Source organism: Desmodus rotundus, chromosome 13 (genome assembly GCF_022682495.2).
Source record: "Desmodus rotundus isolate HL8 chromosome 13, HLdesRot8A.1, whole genome shotgun sequence".
NCBI lineage: Eukaryota > Metazoa > Chordata > Mammalia > Chiroptera > Phyllostomidae > Desmodus > Desmodus rotundus.
This window is the reverse complement of record NC_071399.1, coordinates 41374657-41391402: the sequence shown is the minus strand read 5'-3', so window position 1 is coordinate 41391402 and position 16746 is coordinate 41374657. Positions and strand designations below refer to the sequence as shown.

At 39.7% G+C, this 16746-nt stretch overlaps 1 protein-coding gene across 8 annotated transcripts in view; it reads left to right on the top strand.

Moving 5' to 3' along the window:
• CLYBL (citramalyl-CoA lyase) overlaps positions 1-16746 on the top strand; it is a 327539-nt gene that overhangs the window by 135486 nt on the left and 175307 nt on the right. The window contains exon 2 of one of the 8 annotated variants that reach the window (XM_045186655.2): positions 13348-13447. The exons of the other annotated variants lie outside the window; for them this stretch is intronic. Within the exon in view, the coding sequence (XP_045042590.2) occupies positions 13431-13447 (17 nt within the window). The 5' untranslated portion in view covers positions 13348-13430. The remainder of the gene's footprint in view (positions 1-13347; positions 13448-16746) is intronic. 8 annotated transcript variants of the gene reach the window in all.

Below are 16746 nucleotides of genomic sequence, written 5' to 3'. Positions count from 1 at the left end.
CATTCGTCAGGTTTATCTGTGGGCGAATTTGGTGCCGCGGGGTGCTACCCGCTGCTCTGCCTGCCCCACTCTCCGCCACTCTGAGTCCGGCCCTCTCGGTTTACCTGCGCAGATGTGGGACCGCAGGGTCTGCTAGTGCTGGGACTGCCTGCGCCATTTGTCCCCAACTCCGCCAGTCTCAGTCCCGCTACAGCCACGCGAGTCCTCTCCACCCTGGTGCCCGTCTCCGCCCCTCCTACCAGTCTGGATGAATGGTTATTTTCTATTTTCTTGGTGTTGGTCCCCGTTGCTGTTCGATTCTCTGTCAGTTCTGGTTGTGCGAGGAGGCGCAGCGTGTCTACCTATGCCGCCATCTTGGTTCTCCTAGACCTATCAGTTTTTGAATCTGGTTGTGAGTTTGTCGGTTACCTCTGAAATTCTGATAATTTTTGCATATATTTCAGATGTCTATAACTTAAGGACTCTTATTTCTTTCTGATAAAGTGTTCTTTTTATCATTAGATAATGATCTTCTTCCTCCCTAAGAATGTTTTTTTGCCTCTACATCTATCTTGTTTGATATTGCATTAATTAATTCAGCAACATGTATTGAGAACCTAGTCTTTGCCAGGCAAGTGATGGCCAAAACAGGCAGTGTCACCTGACAAAATGTTTATCACCACAGTTTTGAAAAAAAAATTTAACCTTTCTGTGTCCTTGGTTTATGTATGCCTCTAATAAACAGAATGTAATTGAATCATTATGTTTTACTTTGCATTTATTCCCTGTCTTTTAATGAGGATATTTAATTTAAAAAATTATTATATTAAAATTGTTTAGTTTTTATTATATTTTTTCCATTACCATTTATCCCACATATACCCTCCTCCAACTCTACCTACCCCCTGACCCCCTGCAATCACCTCACTGTTGTCCATGTCCACATCTTTTTTAGTTTTTGATTGATCCCTCCACCCATCAACACCCCCTCAACAGAGCTACCAGCCTGCTCTCTATGAGTCTGTCTCTCTTTTGCTTGTTAGTTCAGTTTGTTCATTAGATTCCACATATGAGTGAAATCTTATGGTATTTGTCTTTCTCTGTCTGGCTTATTTCACTTAGCATACTATTCTCCAAGTACATCCATGCAGTTGCAAAGCGTAAATTTTTCTTCTTTTTTACAGCTGAGTACTATTCCATTGTGTAAGTGTCCCATAGTTGTTTTATCCACTCATCTACTGATGGACACTTGGGCAGCTTCCAGATCTTGGTGATTATAAATAATGATGCAATGAATTAGTGTTTCGGGATCTTTGGATAAATTCTCGAAGTGAAATTGCTAGATCACAAGGCAATTCCACTTTTAATTTTTTGAGGTAACTCCATACTGCTTCCCACAGTGGCTTCACCAAACTGCATTCCCACCAACAGTGCACAAGCGTTCCCCTTTCTCCACATCCTCGTCAGCACTTGTTGTTTGTTGATTTATATGTTAGCCATTCTGACCCTTGTGAAGTGATGTCTCATTGTGGTTTTAATTTACATTTCTCTGATAATTAGTGACATTGAGAATCTCTTCATATCTCTATTAGCCATCTGTATGTTCTCTTTGGAGTGGTGTCTGTTTAGGTCCTTTGCACATGTTCTTTATAAATTTTGGATATTAACCTCTTATCAGATGTTTAGGTGAAGATGTTCTTCCATTCAGTTTTAGTTTGGTATAGTCCCATTTGTTTATTTTTTTTCTTTCTTTTTCCCTTGTCTGAGGAGATATATCACAAATAATATTGGTATGAGCAATGTCCAAGATTTTACTGCATATATTTTCTTCTTGGATTTTTATGGTTTTAAGGCTAACATTTAAGTCTTTAATCCATTTTGAATTTATTCTTATGTGTGGTGTAAGAATGTTGTCTAGTTTCATTTTTCTGCATGTATCTGTCCACTTCTCCCAGCACCATTTAATGAATAAACTATTGTTATCCCATTGTATGTGCTTCCTTCCTCTGTCAAATATTAATCGACTCTAAAGGTGTGGGTTTATTCCTGGGCTTTTTATTCTATTCCATTGATCTATGTGTCTGTTTTTATGCCAGGACCATGCTGTTTTGATTACTATAGCCCTATATTATAGTTTGATATTTAGTAATGTGATTCCTCCAACTTTGTTCTTCTTTCTCAAGATCGATGTTGCTATTCAGGGTCTTTTTGGTTCCATATAAATTTTTGAAATACTTGTTGTACTTCTGTGAAATATGTCATTGGTATCTTGATAGGAATTGCATTGAATCTATAGATTGCTTTGCGTAGTATGTACATTTTAATGACTTTAAATCTTCCTATACATGAACATGGTATGTGCTCTCACACTTATTAAATCTTCTTCAGTTTCTTTCTTCACCATCTTATAATTTTCCAAGTACAGGTCTTTTACATCCTTGGTTAGGTTATAAAAGAATAAGATACTTTTTGAAGCAATTGTGAATGCGACTGTTTTCTTAATTTCCCTTTCTGATAGTTTACTATGGACATATAAAATGCACCTGATTTCTTGTTACTAATTTTATATCCTGTTACTTTACTGAATTCACTTATCAGTTCTAGTAGTTTCTTGGTGGAATCTTTAGGGTTCTCTATGTATAGCATCATGTCATATGTAAATAATGACATTTTTACTTCTCCCTTTACAATTTAGATGCCTTTTATTTCTTCTTTTTGTCTGACTGCTGTGTCTAGAACCTCCAATACTATGTTAAATAAGAGTTGAAAGTGGACGTCCCTATCTTGTTCCCAATCTTAAGGGGAACACTTGTAGTTTTTTCTTGTTGAGTATGATGCTGGCAGTGGGTTTGTCATAAATGGCCTTTATTATGTTTATTTCTATTTTGCTGAGATTTTTATCATAAATGGGTGCTAGATTTTATCAAATGCTTTTTCTGGCACTGGCTGATGTGACTCAGTGGATTGAGAGCTGGCCTGAGAACCACAGGGTCATTGGTTTGATTATCAGTGGGGGCACATGCCTGGGTTGTAGGCCAGGTCACCAGTAGGGGTATGTGAGAGGCAACCACACATTGATGTTTCTCTTCCTCTCTTTCTCCCTCCCTTCCTCTCTGTCTAAAAATAAAGTAAATAAAACCTTTTAAAAATGCTCTTTCTGCATCTATTGATATGGTCATGTGGTTTTTATTCTTCATTTTGTTTATACTGTGTTTCACATTTGTTGATTTGGGAATGTTGTACCAACCTTGCATCCCAAGAATAAATCCCACTTGATCATGGTGTATGATCTTTTTAATGCATTGCCGTATTTGGTGTGCTAATATTTTGTTGAGGATTTTAGCATCTATGTTCATCAGGAATATTGGCCTTTTTTATTTTTTTTTATTTTTGTAGTGTCTTTGTCTGGTTTGGGGATTAAAATAATGCTGGCTTGGTAAAATGAGCTTGGGAGTCTTCCTTCCTCATGAATTTTGTGGAATAGTTTGGGAAGGAGAGGTGTTAGTTCTTTTTTTGAATGTTTGGTAAAATTAACCAGTGATTACATCTAGTCCAAGGCTTTTGTTTGTTGGGAGTTATTTGATTACTGCTTCATTTTCACTGGGTGTAATCTGTCTATTCAGATTCTCTGATTCTTCCTGATGGAGTTTTGGAAGATTTCATGTTTCTAGGAGCTTATCCATTTTGTTCAGGTTGTCTAACTCTTGGCATATAGTTGTTTGTGATTTTTTCTTATAATCCTTTGTATATCTTTGGTGTCAGTTGTTATTTCTCCTATCCCTCTTTAATGTTATTTATTTGGGTCCCCTCTTTTTTTCTTGTTGAGTCTGGTTAAAGGTTTATCAATCTTGTTTATGTTTTTAAAGAACTAGCTCTTGGATTCATTGATCTTTTATATTTTTTTAGACTCTATTCCAATTGTTTGCTGCTCTGATCATTTTTATTTCCTTCTTTCTACTTACTTTGGGCTTTGTTCACTGTTCATTTTCAAGTTGCTTTAAGTGTAAAGTGAAATTGTTTATTTGAGCTTTTTCTTGTATCTTGAGATAGTCTTATAATACTGTGAATTACTCTTTTAAGACTGCTATCCCTGTGTCCCAAAGATTTTGGCTTATTGTATCCTCATTTTTATTCATTTCAAGGTATCTTTTCGTTTTCTGCCTCAATCTCATTGTTGACCCATTCATTGTTTAATAACAATAACATGTTATTGAACTTCCATGTCATTGTGTTTTTCAGTTTTCTTCTTGTGATTGATTTCTAGTATCATAGCATTGTGATCAGAGAAGATGCTTAATATAATTTCAGTCTTCTTAAAATTACTGAGACTTGTTTTGTGTCCTAACATATGGTCTATCCTAGAAAACATTCTATGTGCAGTAGGCGAGAATGTATATTCTGCTGCTCTGGGGTGAAATGCTCTGGATATATCAATTAAATCCATTTGATCTAGAGTGTCATTTAAGGCCACTGTCTCCTTGTTGATTTTTTGTCTGGAAGATCTATCCATTGAAGTTAATGGGCTGTTAAAATCCTTGACTATGACTGTCCTTCTGTCCATCTCTCCCTATATGTCCATGAAGATTTGCTTTACGTATTTAGGTTCTCTTATGTTGGGTGTATAAATGTTTACTAGTATATATCCTCTTGTTAGATTGCTCCCTGTACCATTATGTAATGCCCCTCTTTGTCTCTTACTGTAGCATTGGTTTTAAAGTCTATTTTTTCAGATACAAGTATTGCTACCCCAGCTTTTTTTTGTCTTTTTGCATGAAATATCTTTTCCATCCCTTTTCCATCCCATCCCTTTTCCATCCCTTTCCATCACTTTAGTTTATGTGGATCTTTCATTCTGGGATGGGTTTCTTGGAGACAGCATATATGGGTCTTGTTTTCTTATCCATTCAACTATTTCTTTGAGTATTTAAACCATTTACATTTAAAGTGATTACTGATATATATATTTATTGCCATTTTATTTTATTTAAAAAAATATATTATTTATATTTTTAGAGAGAGGGGAAGGGAAGAAGAAAGGGAGAGAAACATCAATGTGTGGTTGCCTCTCATGTGCCCCCTACTGGGGACCTGGCCGGCAACCCCAGCATGTGCCCTGACTGGGAATCAACTGGCAACGCTTTGCTTCACAGTCCGGTGCTCAATCCACTGAGCCACACCAGCCAGAGCTGCCATTTCATTTTTAACTATTTCCTTTTTTTTTTCTTTTTCTTCTTAAAGCAAGCCCTTTAACATTTGTTGCCATACTGGTTTGGTGTTAACAAACTCCTTTAACTTTTTCTTGTCTGAGAAGCTCTTTATTTCTCCTTCAGTTTTAAAAGGTAGCCTTGCTGGGTAAAGTAGCCTTGGTTGTAGGTCCTTGCTTTTCATCACCTTGAATATTTCATGCCACTCCATTCTGGACTGAAATGTTTCTGTTGAGAAATCACATGACAGTCTTATGGGAGCTTCTTTGTTGGTAACTAACTGCATTTCTTTTGTGTCTTTTAAGATTCTCTCCTTGTCTTTAAGCTTTCCCATTTTTCAAAAATTTTTATTGTAATTCAATTACAGTTGTATGCATTTTCTCCCCATCCCACCACCCCACCCCAGCTGAACCCACCTCCCTCTCCCACCTCTACCCTCCCCCCCGATTTTGTCCATGTGTCCTTTATAATAGTTCCTGCAATCCCCTCTTCCCAATGTCCCCACCCACTACCCCCTGGCCACTACTAGACTGTTCCCAACCTCAATGTCTCTGGTTGTATTTTGTTTGCTTTTTTCTTCTATTGATTATGTTCCAGTTAAGGGTGAGATCATATGGTATTTGTCCCTCACTTCCTGGCTTATTTCACTTAGCATAATGCTCTCCAGTTTCATCCATGCTGTTGCAAAGGGTATAAGCTCCTTCTTTCTCTCTGCTGCATAGAATTCCATTGTGTAAATATACCATAGTTTTTGGATCCACTGATTTGCTGACGGGCACTTAGGTTGCTTCCAGTACTTGGCTATTGTAAATTGTGCTGCTATGAACATTGGGGTGCACAGGTTCTTTTGGATTGGTGTTTCAGGGTTCTTAGGGTATAATCCCAGCAGCGGAATTGCTGGGTCAAAGGGCACTTCCATTTTTAGTTTTCTGAGGAAATTCCATACTGTTTTCCACAGTGGCCTCACCAGTCTGCATTCCCACCAACAGTGCACTAGGGTTCCCTTTTCTCCGCATCCTCTCCAACATTTGTTTGTGGATTTGTTTATGTTGGCCACTCTGACTGGTGTGAGATGATACCTCATTGTGGTTTTAATTTGCATCTCTCTGATGGCTAGTGATGCTGAGCATCTTTTCATGTGTCTCTGGGCCCTCTGTATGTCTTCCTTGGAGAAGTATCTGTTCAAGTCCTTTGCCCATTTTTTAATTGGGTTGTTTGTCTTCCTGGAGTGGAGTCGTGTGAGTTCTTTAATTTACAATATTTATGTCTTCTTGGTGGATTCTTCCTTTGAGTATTATGAAGTGACCTTCTGGGTCTCTCTTTATGGCCCTTCTTTGGAAGTCTCTTTTGTCTGATATGAGCATTGCTACCCCTGCTTTTTTTTTCCTGTCCGTTTGCTTGGAAAATTTGTTTCCAGCCCTTCACTTTCAGTCTGTGTAAGTCTTTTGTCCTGAAATGGGTCTCTTGTAGGCAGCATCTGTGTGGGTCATGTTTTATTATCCATTCAGCTATTCTATGTCTTTTGATTGGAGCATTTAATCCACTTATGTTTAAGGTTATTATCGATAGGTAGTTATTCATTGCCATTTTTTCCTACCTGTGTTCCTCTGTCTTTCTCTTTTCCTTCCTTTCCTTCAAGCAGTCCCTTTAGCATCTCTTGCAGAGCTGGTTTGGTGGAGCTGTATTCTTTTAGACTTCTTTTGTCTGGGAAACTCTTTTTTTGGCCTTCTATCTTGATTGAGAGCCTTGCTGGGTAAAGTAGTCTTGGTTGCAGGCCTCTGGTTCTCATTACTTGGAATATTTTTTTGCCATTCTCTTCTGGCTTGGAGCGTTTCCATTGAGAAGTCAGTTGCTAACCTTATGGGGGTTCCCTTGTACGTTACTTCCTTTTTCTCCCTTGCTGCCTTTAAGATCCTCTCTTTGTCTTGGAATTTTGCCATTTTAATTATGATGTGTCTTGCAGTGGGCCTCTTTGGGTTCCTCTTGCTTGGGACTCTGTGTTTCCTGAATTTGGGTGACTTTTTCTCTCCTCAGATTAGGGAAATTTTCCATCAGTACTTTTTCAAACAGGTTTCTATCCCTTGCTCTTCTTCTTCTCCTTCTGGTATTCCTATTATACGGATATTGTTACGTTTCATGTTGTCCTGCATTTCCCTTATTGCCTCTTCATTCTTTCTGAGCCTCTTTTCCTTTTCTTGCTCTTTCTGGGTGTTTTTTTCTACTTTGTCCTCCAGCTCGCTGATCCGATCCTCTGCTTCATCAAGTCTGCTTTTCATTCCTTCTACTGTGTTCTTCAATTCAGAAATTGTATTCTTCATTTCCTCTTGGCTCTTGTTGATAGTTTCTATTTCCTTTTTTGATTTTGATATAGTTTGCAATGAGTTCATTGTAGTTTCCCTGTAGTTTCTGGTAGTTCTCTTTGAGCTCAGAGAGCTCAGTGAGCTTCCTGGTGACCATTGCTTTGAACTCAGTATCTGATAGTTGAGTTGCCTCTTTTTCAGTTAGCATTCTTTCTGAGGCTTCCTCCTTTCCTTTCATTTGCGGATTGTTTCTTTGTCTTCCCATTGTTTGTGAGACTCTTCTTGTTAGCCTCTGCTTCTTAAATTGATTTGTTCTGACTCCCTGGGTTTATGGTATGAAGTTCTATGGTAGAATGGCAATGGGATTCAGTGGTGCTGTCTCCTTAATCTCCTGTGTTCACTGGTTTAGAGCTGATGTTTATGGGTGTAACACGGTCTAACTCTGGTCTTTTCAGCACTCCAGGTTTTGTTGTCTCACCTATGGGAAAAAGAGAAAGGGGGGAAGAAAAAAAAAAGAACATAAGGAGGGAAAAAGGAAAGAGAAAAGGAAAGGAAGGAAGGAAGAGGGAATAAAGAAAGATCGGAGGCAAGATAAGAGGGAATTTTAACAAAAATTAAAACAGGAATAAATAAAAGAAGGCAGGAAGAAGACATAAAAAAGGTAAAGGATGGGAGGAAGAAGGAATAAAAAAAAAGAAAGGAAGAAGGAATTCAGGGGGGAAAGGAGGAAAGGAAAAAAAATAATATAAAAAGTCTTCTCCTGGCTTTAAACCTGTTAGGTTAGTTCTGCTGGTCGTCCTGTCTGTGGAACGGGAGGGGTGGTTGGAAGGATTGGTTTCACTTTTCTCCCTTCCTGAGCCACACTCTTCGCTGTTGTTCAGCCTGCAGTCCAGTTCCTCCGGGTCCTTCTGCTCCCCACTAGGCCTTTACTTCACCAGTTGTGCTGTCCTTGAGTTGCACCAATTAGGGGCAACTCACACTCCACCTTCTTGCTCTTTGCTGTTTTAGATGCTAGGGGCTCTGGGTGCTGCTATGGGGTAGTTCAGCCCCCTACTGGGTCGAGTCTTTCCGGGGAATGCAGTCTTCCCTAGCCCTGCAGCTCCCCTCTGCTGGGTGTTCTGCCTTTGTCCTAGAGAGCCAGTAGGCCCTGCAGAGCTCTGTGCCCAGACGTTAGGTAGGAGTTGTAGGTGTGGTCTCTCACAGGCAGCCAGGCCGTTGATCAGCCAATCTTTGGGACTGGGTTGCGCTGGGTCGGCCAATCCAGCCGCTTTGAACTTGGGTTGTGTGCAGCCGGCAGATCCTGTTGCTTTGGGCTTGGGTTGTTAGGTCGGGTGGGGCCGCTTTGGGACTGAGTCCAGGGCGCTTGTCGGCTGTTTTGGGCCTTTGGGTGGGGCAGCTAGCCTCTGCTCCAGATGCTCACCCACCTGAGGTTTCAGGTGTGGATGCCCCGCAGGTGTTTCAGCTGTGGGCCCCCAGTCCACTAATCTCCGTGCGCGCAACCAGGCTTCAGGTGAGCGCCGGGGCTGTTTATCCCGTTCACCGTCCAGGGGCTGAGCGGGGAGGGGCTCCAGAGGCTGCAGCTGCTGCGGAGAGTTCTCTATCTAGCCCCTGAGTGCCTCTATTGTCTTTTTCTTTTTGAGAAGTTCTTCCTATTCAAGACCCCCTGGTCTAAACAAGCACCTGGCTGCTCACAGCTCAGCCTGGCTCTCTCCCAAGAATCCTGCAGCAGACCCTGCGCCCGGGCCAGGGCTTCAGCCGCCCTGGTCCCCGCGCCGGTCCCAGGGACCTTATTGTCCTTAAGCACTCTTCTTACTGTCAGATCTTTCAATGTCCTCTATATTTGGTCTCTGATCTTCATATATGCTGGAATACCGTTGGCTGTTCGCTCTGTTCCTCAGATCAGCTAGTTATTTCACTGGTGTTGAGGGGAAGTGGACTCTGCTCCCACCTATCTTGCCGCCATCTTCCCATCTCCCTGAAACTTTCCCATTTTAATTATGATGTGTCTTGGTTTGGGCCTCTTTGGACTCATCTTATTTGGGACTCTGCACTACCTCAGCTTTTGTGTCTTTTCCTTCACCAGGTTAAGGAAGGTTTTGGTCATTATTTCTTCAAATACGTCTCAATCCCTTGCACACTTTCTTCTCCTTCTGGCATCCCCATAATGTGGATGTTGTTACACTTTATGTTTTCCTAAAGGTCCCTTAAATACTTCTTTTTCTAAAATTCTTTTTTCTTTTTGCTGTTCTACTTGGGTGTTTTTTCTACTTTGTCTTCCAAATCACTGATTCAGTCTTCTGCTTCATCTAACCTACTATTTATTCCTTCCAGTGTATTATATATTGCAGATTTGCATTCTTTATTTGACTGGTTGTTTTTCATGGTTTCTATGTCTTTTTTCATGGTGTTGAGCATCCTATAATCAATACTTAAACTCTTACCTGGTAACTTTAGATAACATAACATAACCTAATCTGGCTATTATGTTATCTAAGTCTAGTGCTTGCCTCCATTTCATTTGGCTCTTCTTTTGGAGAATTCTCTTGTTCTTTCATTTGAGGCCTGTTTCTTTGTCTTCCAAATTTGGCTGCGTCCTTGTTATTGTTTATGTATTAAGTACATCTGCAAAGACTCTGGTGCAGACCTATGTCAGATGTTCCCTATGACTGGCCCTGGGCAACCTGTTTGGAGTTATCAGCAATCCACACGTTGTGGATCCCTCTCTTGGACTTGAGTGTGTGTAGAAAGAACCAAGCTGTGCACAAAGGCCGGCTTTCAACAGCACTGGGCCTGGGGAAGGGTCAGATAAAGGCTCAAAGATCCCAGAGGTCCACCTTCACCTGCAGGCTTTCTGTTAGGCTTAATCACTGAAAGTGTCTCCAGCTATATTCCTCAGCAACTGGGTTTAAGCTCCATAGGGTGGGGTGAGAAGGATTCTTGTGGGTAGGGCTAATGCTCCCCCCACCCAGGTTTATGCTGTGTGGAGGGGAGTGCTCTGCTCAAGAAAGGTGGCTTCTGCATTCTGGGGAATGACCAAGTACAGGGAACTTGGCTGCTGACTCTTCAGCTCTCTCCCCAGAGGCACCAACCCCAACTCTTCTCACATGGCTCTAGTCCCCTCTGCCCTCCCTCTGCCAGAACCTGTGGTAAGTGGCTGCAAACAAATTTTTTTGTGTTGGCCCTTTAAGAGGTTCTCTGCGTCTCTAGCCATCTCTCTGTGGCAGAGAGAAACCCTATAGCTTCACAGCTGGATGTTATTTGGGTTCCTTTCCTGGTCTGGAGCTCTAGCCTGGGGAGCCCAGCTTGTGGTTTGGACCCCACACTTCCCTAGGGGAACTTGCCCCCTGCCCCAGCCACTGAAATATCTCTCCAGTACTTCAGCTGCTGCCATGAGAGCCCAGCCAGTCCTATTGTGCCACCTCTGCATTCTCTCGTTGTGGTTATGTGTTTTCTTCTATAAGTCCTTGGTTATAAGTCTTCTGTATAGCTAGTGTTCAGTTGGTTCAGGATGATTTTTCTACAATTTAGTTGTAATTCCAGTTTGGTCCTGGGAGGAGGTTAGTATAGGTTCCACCTTCTTTTGCCATCTTGGATCTGGGGGATATTTAATATTTAGATTTGTTGTGATAACTAGTGTAATTAAATTTATTTTTCCCAGCTTATTTTACCGTTTTTATGTACTATGCTATTTATTTGCTGTATTTTCCTCTTTTCCTGCTTTTTATTGGATTTACTTAGCTTTATTTATTCCTTCTATTTTATTTATTCCCTTATATTCATTCCATTTTTTTGGTGATTACTTTTAGAATTTTAATGGCATATTTGATTTAACAAAGTCAAAAGTTAACTAATATTTCTCTATTCTCCTTCTAAACAAAATGTCCTAGATAGAATATTTTAGCCTGACACACATCCCCCAATCTTATCATGTTTTCTGGCTATTATGTTATGTAAGTCTAGTGCTTTATTTTTGGTTGTTGATTTTTTAGTAGTTTGTTTAAAATGAAACATTATTACTGCTACTGATAGTCTTTTTATAGTAAAGGCTCCTTTAGATTTACTTACCTATTTATAGTCTTTTTGCTAATAATTTTTTTCTTGAATCCCACTCCCTTCTGGATTCAGTCTCTTTTATTCTGAAATAATAATTCCTTGGTCAAATCTCTCAGTAAAGAACTGAGAGTAATAGCTTCTTTCAGGCTTTGTCTGGAAAATCTTTTGATTTGGTCCATATTTTGAATGATAACTTAGCTGAATTCAAGGCTAAAGGTTGTCGTATTTCAGTGCTTTGAAAATATTGTTCAATTATTTTTGTGTTTATTTTGCTGCCTAGGATCATTATATTATGCAGCAAAATTGTTCCTTCTTCATGAATCAGTCTTTCTCTCTCTCTCTCTCTCTCTCTCTCTCTTTTTGTTTAAACCAGGCATTCTATAGATTCATTGCTGTGTGTTTAGGTTTTGATTTTTGTTTATTTCTCCATCTCATGGCTGTGCTTCTTTAACATGAGAACTTACATATTTCTTTCAGTTCTTAATATGTCCCTGGCACAAATCCTCATTCTTTCCATTCTGTCTTAGACATTTATTTATATTTTTTTATTGATTGATTTTAGAGATGGGAGGGGAGAGAGAGGGAGACATCAGTTTGTTGTTCCACTTATTATACATTCATTGGTTGCTCCGCATAAGTACCCTCACCAGGGATTGAACCCACAACCTTAGTGAATGGGGATGATGCTCTAACCAGGGCCTGACATTTATTTTAAATGTCTCATTCTGCCCTTTTTGTTTCCTATCTTCATGACTTCTATCCCCTACCTCTGAAACACAGACTATATAATTCCCTTTCATTCATCCTGTAGTTTACTAATTCTTTCATCAACCTGTTCTAATCTACTGTTTTACTTATTAATTTATGGCTCTATTTTTCCTTTTAAAAATGCTATTTGGCTCTTTTTAAAATTAATTTTTCTTTTCAATACTGTCCTATTCTTTCAGTGGGTACTACTCCTTCCTGAATTAAGTTTAAGACCTTCAAACATGTATATTTCAGAGTCTTTCCTAAGTTTTCACTTATTTCAAGTTCCCAGGTATCTATTCACCCTTATGTTATACTTGCTAACTCTTCTGCCTGGTAGTTTATTCTTCACCTGGTTGGGGTTCTTTATTTTGAGCTCATCTTTAGCAGGGATTGTTTTTGCTTCTGGGAATCGGCGTGTCCTGGTTTGTGTTTGCATTCTTGCAGCACTGCTTTGCATTTTTCTTCTGCAAACCAAGACTCAGTTGTTGTAGGGTCTTGAACTCGAGTTTTAAAAATTTAATTTCTCTATTAATGATTTTCAACCCTTTCAGGTATAGACTTCATAGCCTGCATTTGCTCTTAGCACTGGGTCATGGTTTAGATGACTCATACAAGGGCTTTATTTATTTTCACAGGGCCCAAGCCAGACCTCAGGCTGCCTTGCTGTTTCTTTGGGGGACACAATTCTTCCAGTTCCCTCTTCATGGATTAGATAGCTTTTTAACAGGTCCAGTTTGTACAGTTCCTTCACCTTGCACAGGCCCAAGCTGGTATCTTCTCTCCCAAATGGGTGTTGATACTCCAGGCTCTAGTTCTTGTTCCAGGGTTGATACCTCTCTTTGCACACAGCATTAGCTGCTAGAGTTTCTGCTTTATTTCAGCACTTGAAGATTTCGTTTCTTTTTTTTTTCCAAGCTCAGTTATACATTAAATCTTTTTAACAGATTTTTTTTTTTTTTTTTTTGCTTTAGATCATCCAGTATTTTGGTGTATTTTAACCAGAAGTGGGATCTGCATTTACTTAGCCTGCCATAAACCTTACTTATCTTTGTACTTCTCAGCTCAGAAGAGTAACTGGTCTATACCAGATGCTGGATGACTGACTGACTGAATGAATGAATGAATTGTTCACCTGCAGAAACAGATGGAAGCAATGCTTCAGTGAGTAATGCCTCTAATCTGTCCAGGGGTACTGGAGCAAGCAGAATTTTCTTTGCCATGAGGACATAGGTAAAAAGAGTTCCCAGTAAGCAAAATGAAGAGAGAATAAGACTTCTTATGTGGTTTTTCTTAAAGTCCCAGAACAATGGGAACATTTACTGCCTCACTCTGCTTGCTATCCAAGGGTGGACTGAAAGTGGACTGAGGAGTGGGTTCCCATATCATTTGCTGGTGGCTCAGCACAAGCATCTTGATGAAGAGGAAAGATAAAAGCATCTCAGAGAACAGGACGTTAGGCCTGTTTATTTCCCTCTCTCTCCCATTTTAAGAAAAGTGTGCCTTTGATGAGACATAGCCGAGGGCTCTTGTTTTACATTTTACGTCAACCACCTTTGTTAGAAGCTGGTTATTGATGCCATGCCCTGTTTTAATTCACACTTCTCGGCTAATCAATTACAGCGTTTATCCATTAATCAGGCATTCTGACAGGGTCAATAACTGCTTTTTTTGGATTTTGTGAGTGGCTGCACGTTATCAAGCAAGGAATAATGCCCAGGAGCTCACTTTAAAACAGTGTGGCTTTCCCAGGCTGTTGGACTTCCGGAGCAATAAACATCTAGTGGGGATTTCATATGGTGGTTTTTAAATATATTTGGTTGATGGGATTTTCTCACTGAACACTTCATTAGCAGGAGCGAACATTAGTGAAGTGTAGACAGGTGTGCCTCTGTTTAAGAAAAACAGAAGCATCAAATGATAATTATTCCTATCACATACACATGACTGCATTTACCTAAAAGTATAAGCTTCCTCCCTTCATATTAAGTGTTTTCAAACAATATCTTCTTGGCAGTGAAGTTTGAGAGCAAAGAAACTTAAAGCCAAAATGTTTTGAGCAGCAATAGATAAAACCAATCCAAAATTTAGAGTAGATATTTCTATAATTATAATGTGAGTCAAGCAGAAAATATTTTATAAACAAAAGCTGAGTTTATATACAAATTTTCTAAAGCCCATCTTTTACATAGAGTGTTTTAAACCTGTGTATCCATATCCCCATACATGTATACACACAGTTTCAGGATCCCTTAGCCTTTATAATTTTTTACAACATAAGCAGATATTGTAAAGTGTCATAGAAATAAAAACTTTTCATTTTATCAAGGGTAAGAAACAGAGATGGCAATGTTTTGTTTGTTTAAGATTTTATTTATTTTTAGAGAGAGGGGAAGGGAGGGAGAGAGGGAGAGAAACATCAACGTGTGGTTGAGAGGTGGCAATGTTTAGTTGGAGAGTTTCCATTTGGGTATTTAAGTTTACCGTGCATAATGATGGTAACAGGTTTCAGTGATCTTTTTTATGACAGATGTACTAACATTTAATTGTTTTTCATCAAGGGTGGAGAGAAAAGACACTTGTGTAGATTTTTTAATTCTCCTACATGTCACTTAGCTGTCCTCACCATTGTCTGAGCTCCTTTTTCTCACCCTTTTGGCTGCAGTGAATTGTGTCATTCCCTCATGATCAGCACTTTTGTTGTCTTTGTTTTTTGCTGTACCTCAGAAGTTCATCTTTTCTTTCATCTCCTTTCCATTCATGCATGAGGGAACAGTTGTGCCCTGTTGTGGGGATGTTCCGCTGGGTTTCAAACAGTAGGGTTTCTTTTTCTTCTCTTCTAAGTAGTACAATGGGGCTGAATGTCTGTTGCAGAATGCACACACTACTATGCCAGGTTATTTGGTTTCAAAGAAGTCAATAAAAATACTGCATTTAGTTTAGTCCTTGGCTTGCTTTTCCCCTGTTTGCCTGTCAAGTTTTCTGTTATAAATCTGTTTGTTTCTGATAGAAAAATACAATCTTCCATATTAAATCAAAGCGTGGAATCAACAAACACTTAAGAGAAAAATGTTCTGGCGGTGGAGTATTTTCACACTAGCAGATTTGGCAGTCTGTACCCTCCCTTGGTAAGAGCCTCGAAACACCCGCCAGAGCTAATTAGTGGCAGCTACAACTCAGAGAAGATGAAAAAAAGAACCGATCCCAAGTTGGTCTTGGCAAAAGTTTCCAATGAAAGAAATTAGCTCATCTCCACATTTAGAGGTGCACAGCTCTGACTGTTTTTATCCAGATCACCTTGCCTGATTCTTGTTTTGTGGGGAGGTGAGTGTGAGCATGAGTGTACCTAGTTATAAACACAGACTCTAAAGGCCATCCCAGCAGAAAAAGGCTAAAGACACAAAAAGCTAGCAATGTCTTAAGATACTTTGTTCTCATATCAGGAGCAATCTTCAAAATCCTCCTTAATGAGGTCATAAAAAGAAATGGAACAAGTGTTCCTTGTGTGTCTCACTGGGGCATGCTATCAGGGTCACTTGCCACCAGCATCCTATTTAAAAAGGGATGAGTATATTTCAATCAAGCATTGCATTAAGAGAGAGACTTTGATTAATTCCTTCTCTTCTCTTTTGTGCCACGGATAATTTCAGTAAATTTGTGATACTTTCTGTTTAGACATTGCTGAGGCTTAAAGTTCTTGATGCGTCATGCTGAGTATTAGCATTTATTGGGCCTACTTGGCTATGGCGAAGAGGAGCATACGCTGCAGATGGCTCTCTAATCTTTGACAAGCAGGGCCAGTCTTAAAAGTGACCGTTATCTGAGGGCTTGGCTTAGGGAAGAGCCTGCTCTCAGGTTGGTGGCATAAAGAAATGGTGTAAAAGAAAGACAGACCTAACTGTAAGTAAGATGGTGATTTATTACTTTATTAACCAATGTCACTCCCAACAAATTCAATTTAAAAAAAGATGGTGATTTACTGTTAACTTTTTAAAAGGTACTGGATCTGCCTGTTACTCAGAAACTCAAGGCTTGAGGAAGTTTCAGGAATGGCTCTCAAAGGAAATAACAGCAAGAAAGGGACAAATGAGGGCTACCAATTTCTGCTATCACTGAGGCTGCTGGGGAGAGTAGAAGGTTGGGCCCCAGATGGTCAGGATCAGATAGGAAACTAGATTCCTCCCTTCCTTCCTTCCTTCCTTCCTTCCTTCCTTCCTTCCTTCCTTCCTCTCGCCCTTCCTCTCCTCCTCTTTTCCTTCCTTCCTTCTTTTCTTTCAACTAAACAGCTTTGTTGAGAGACCATCAGAGACATGAAGGTATGTTTTAGTACCATGCTATAGGAACCCAGTGATGATTGTTAATTCTTTTGGTTGTTTTGATCACAAAACAGGTTAGGATGTATTTAAAACTCTTAGTTAAAAAATTTCAGTCACATACCCACTGTATTTTATAAGCTGATTTTG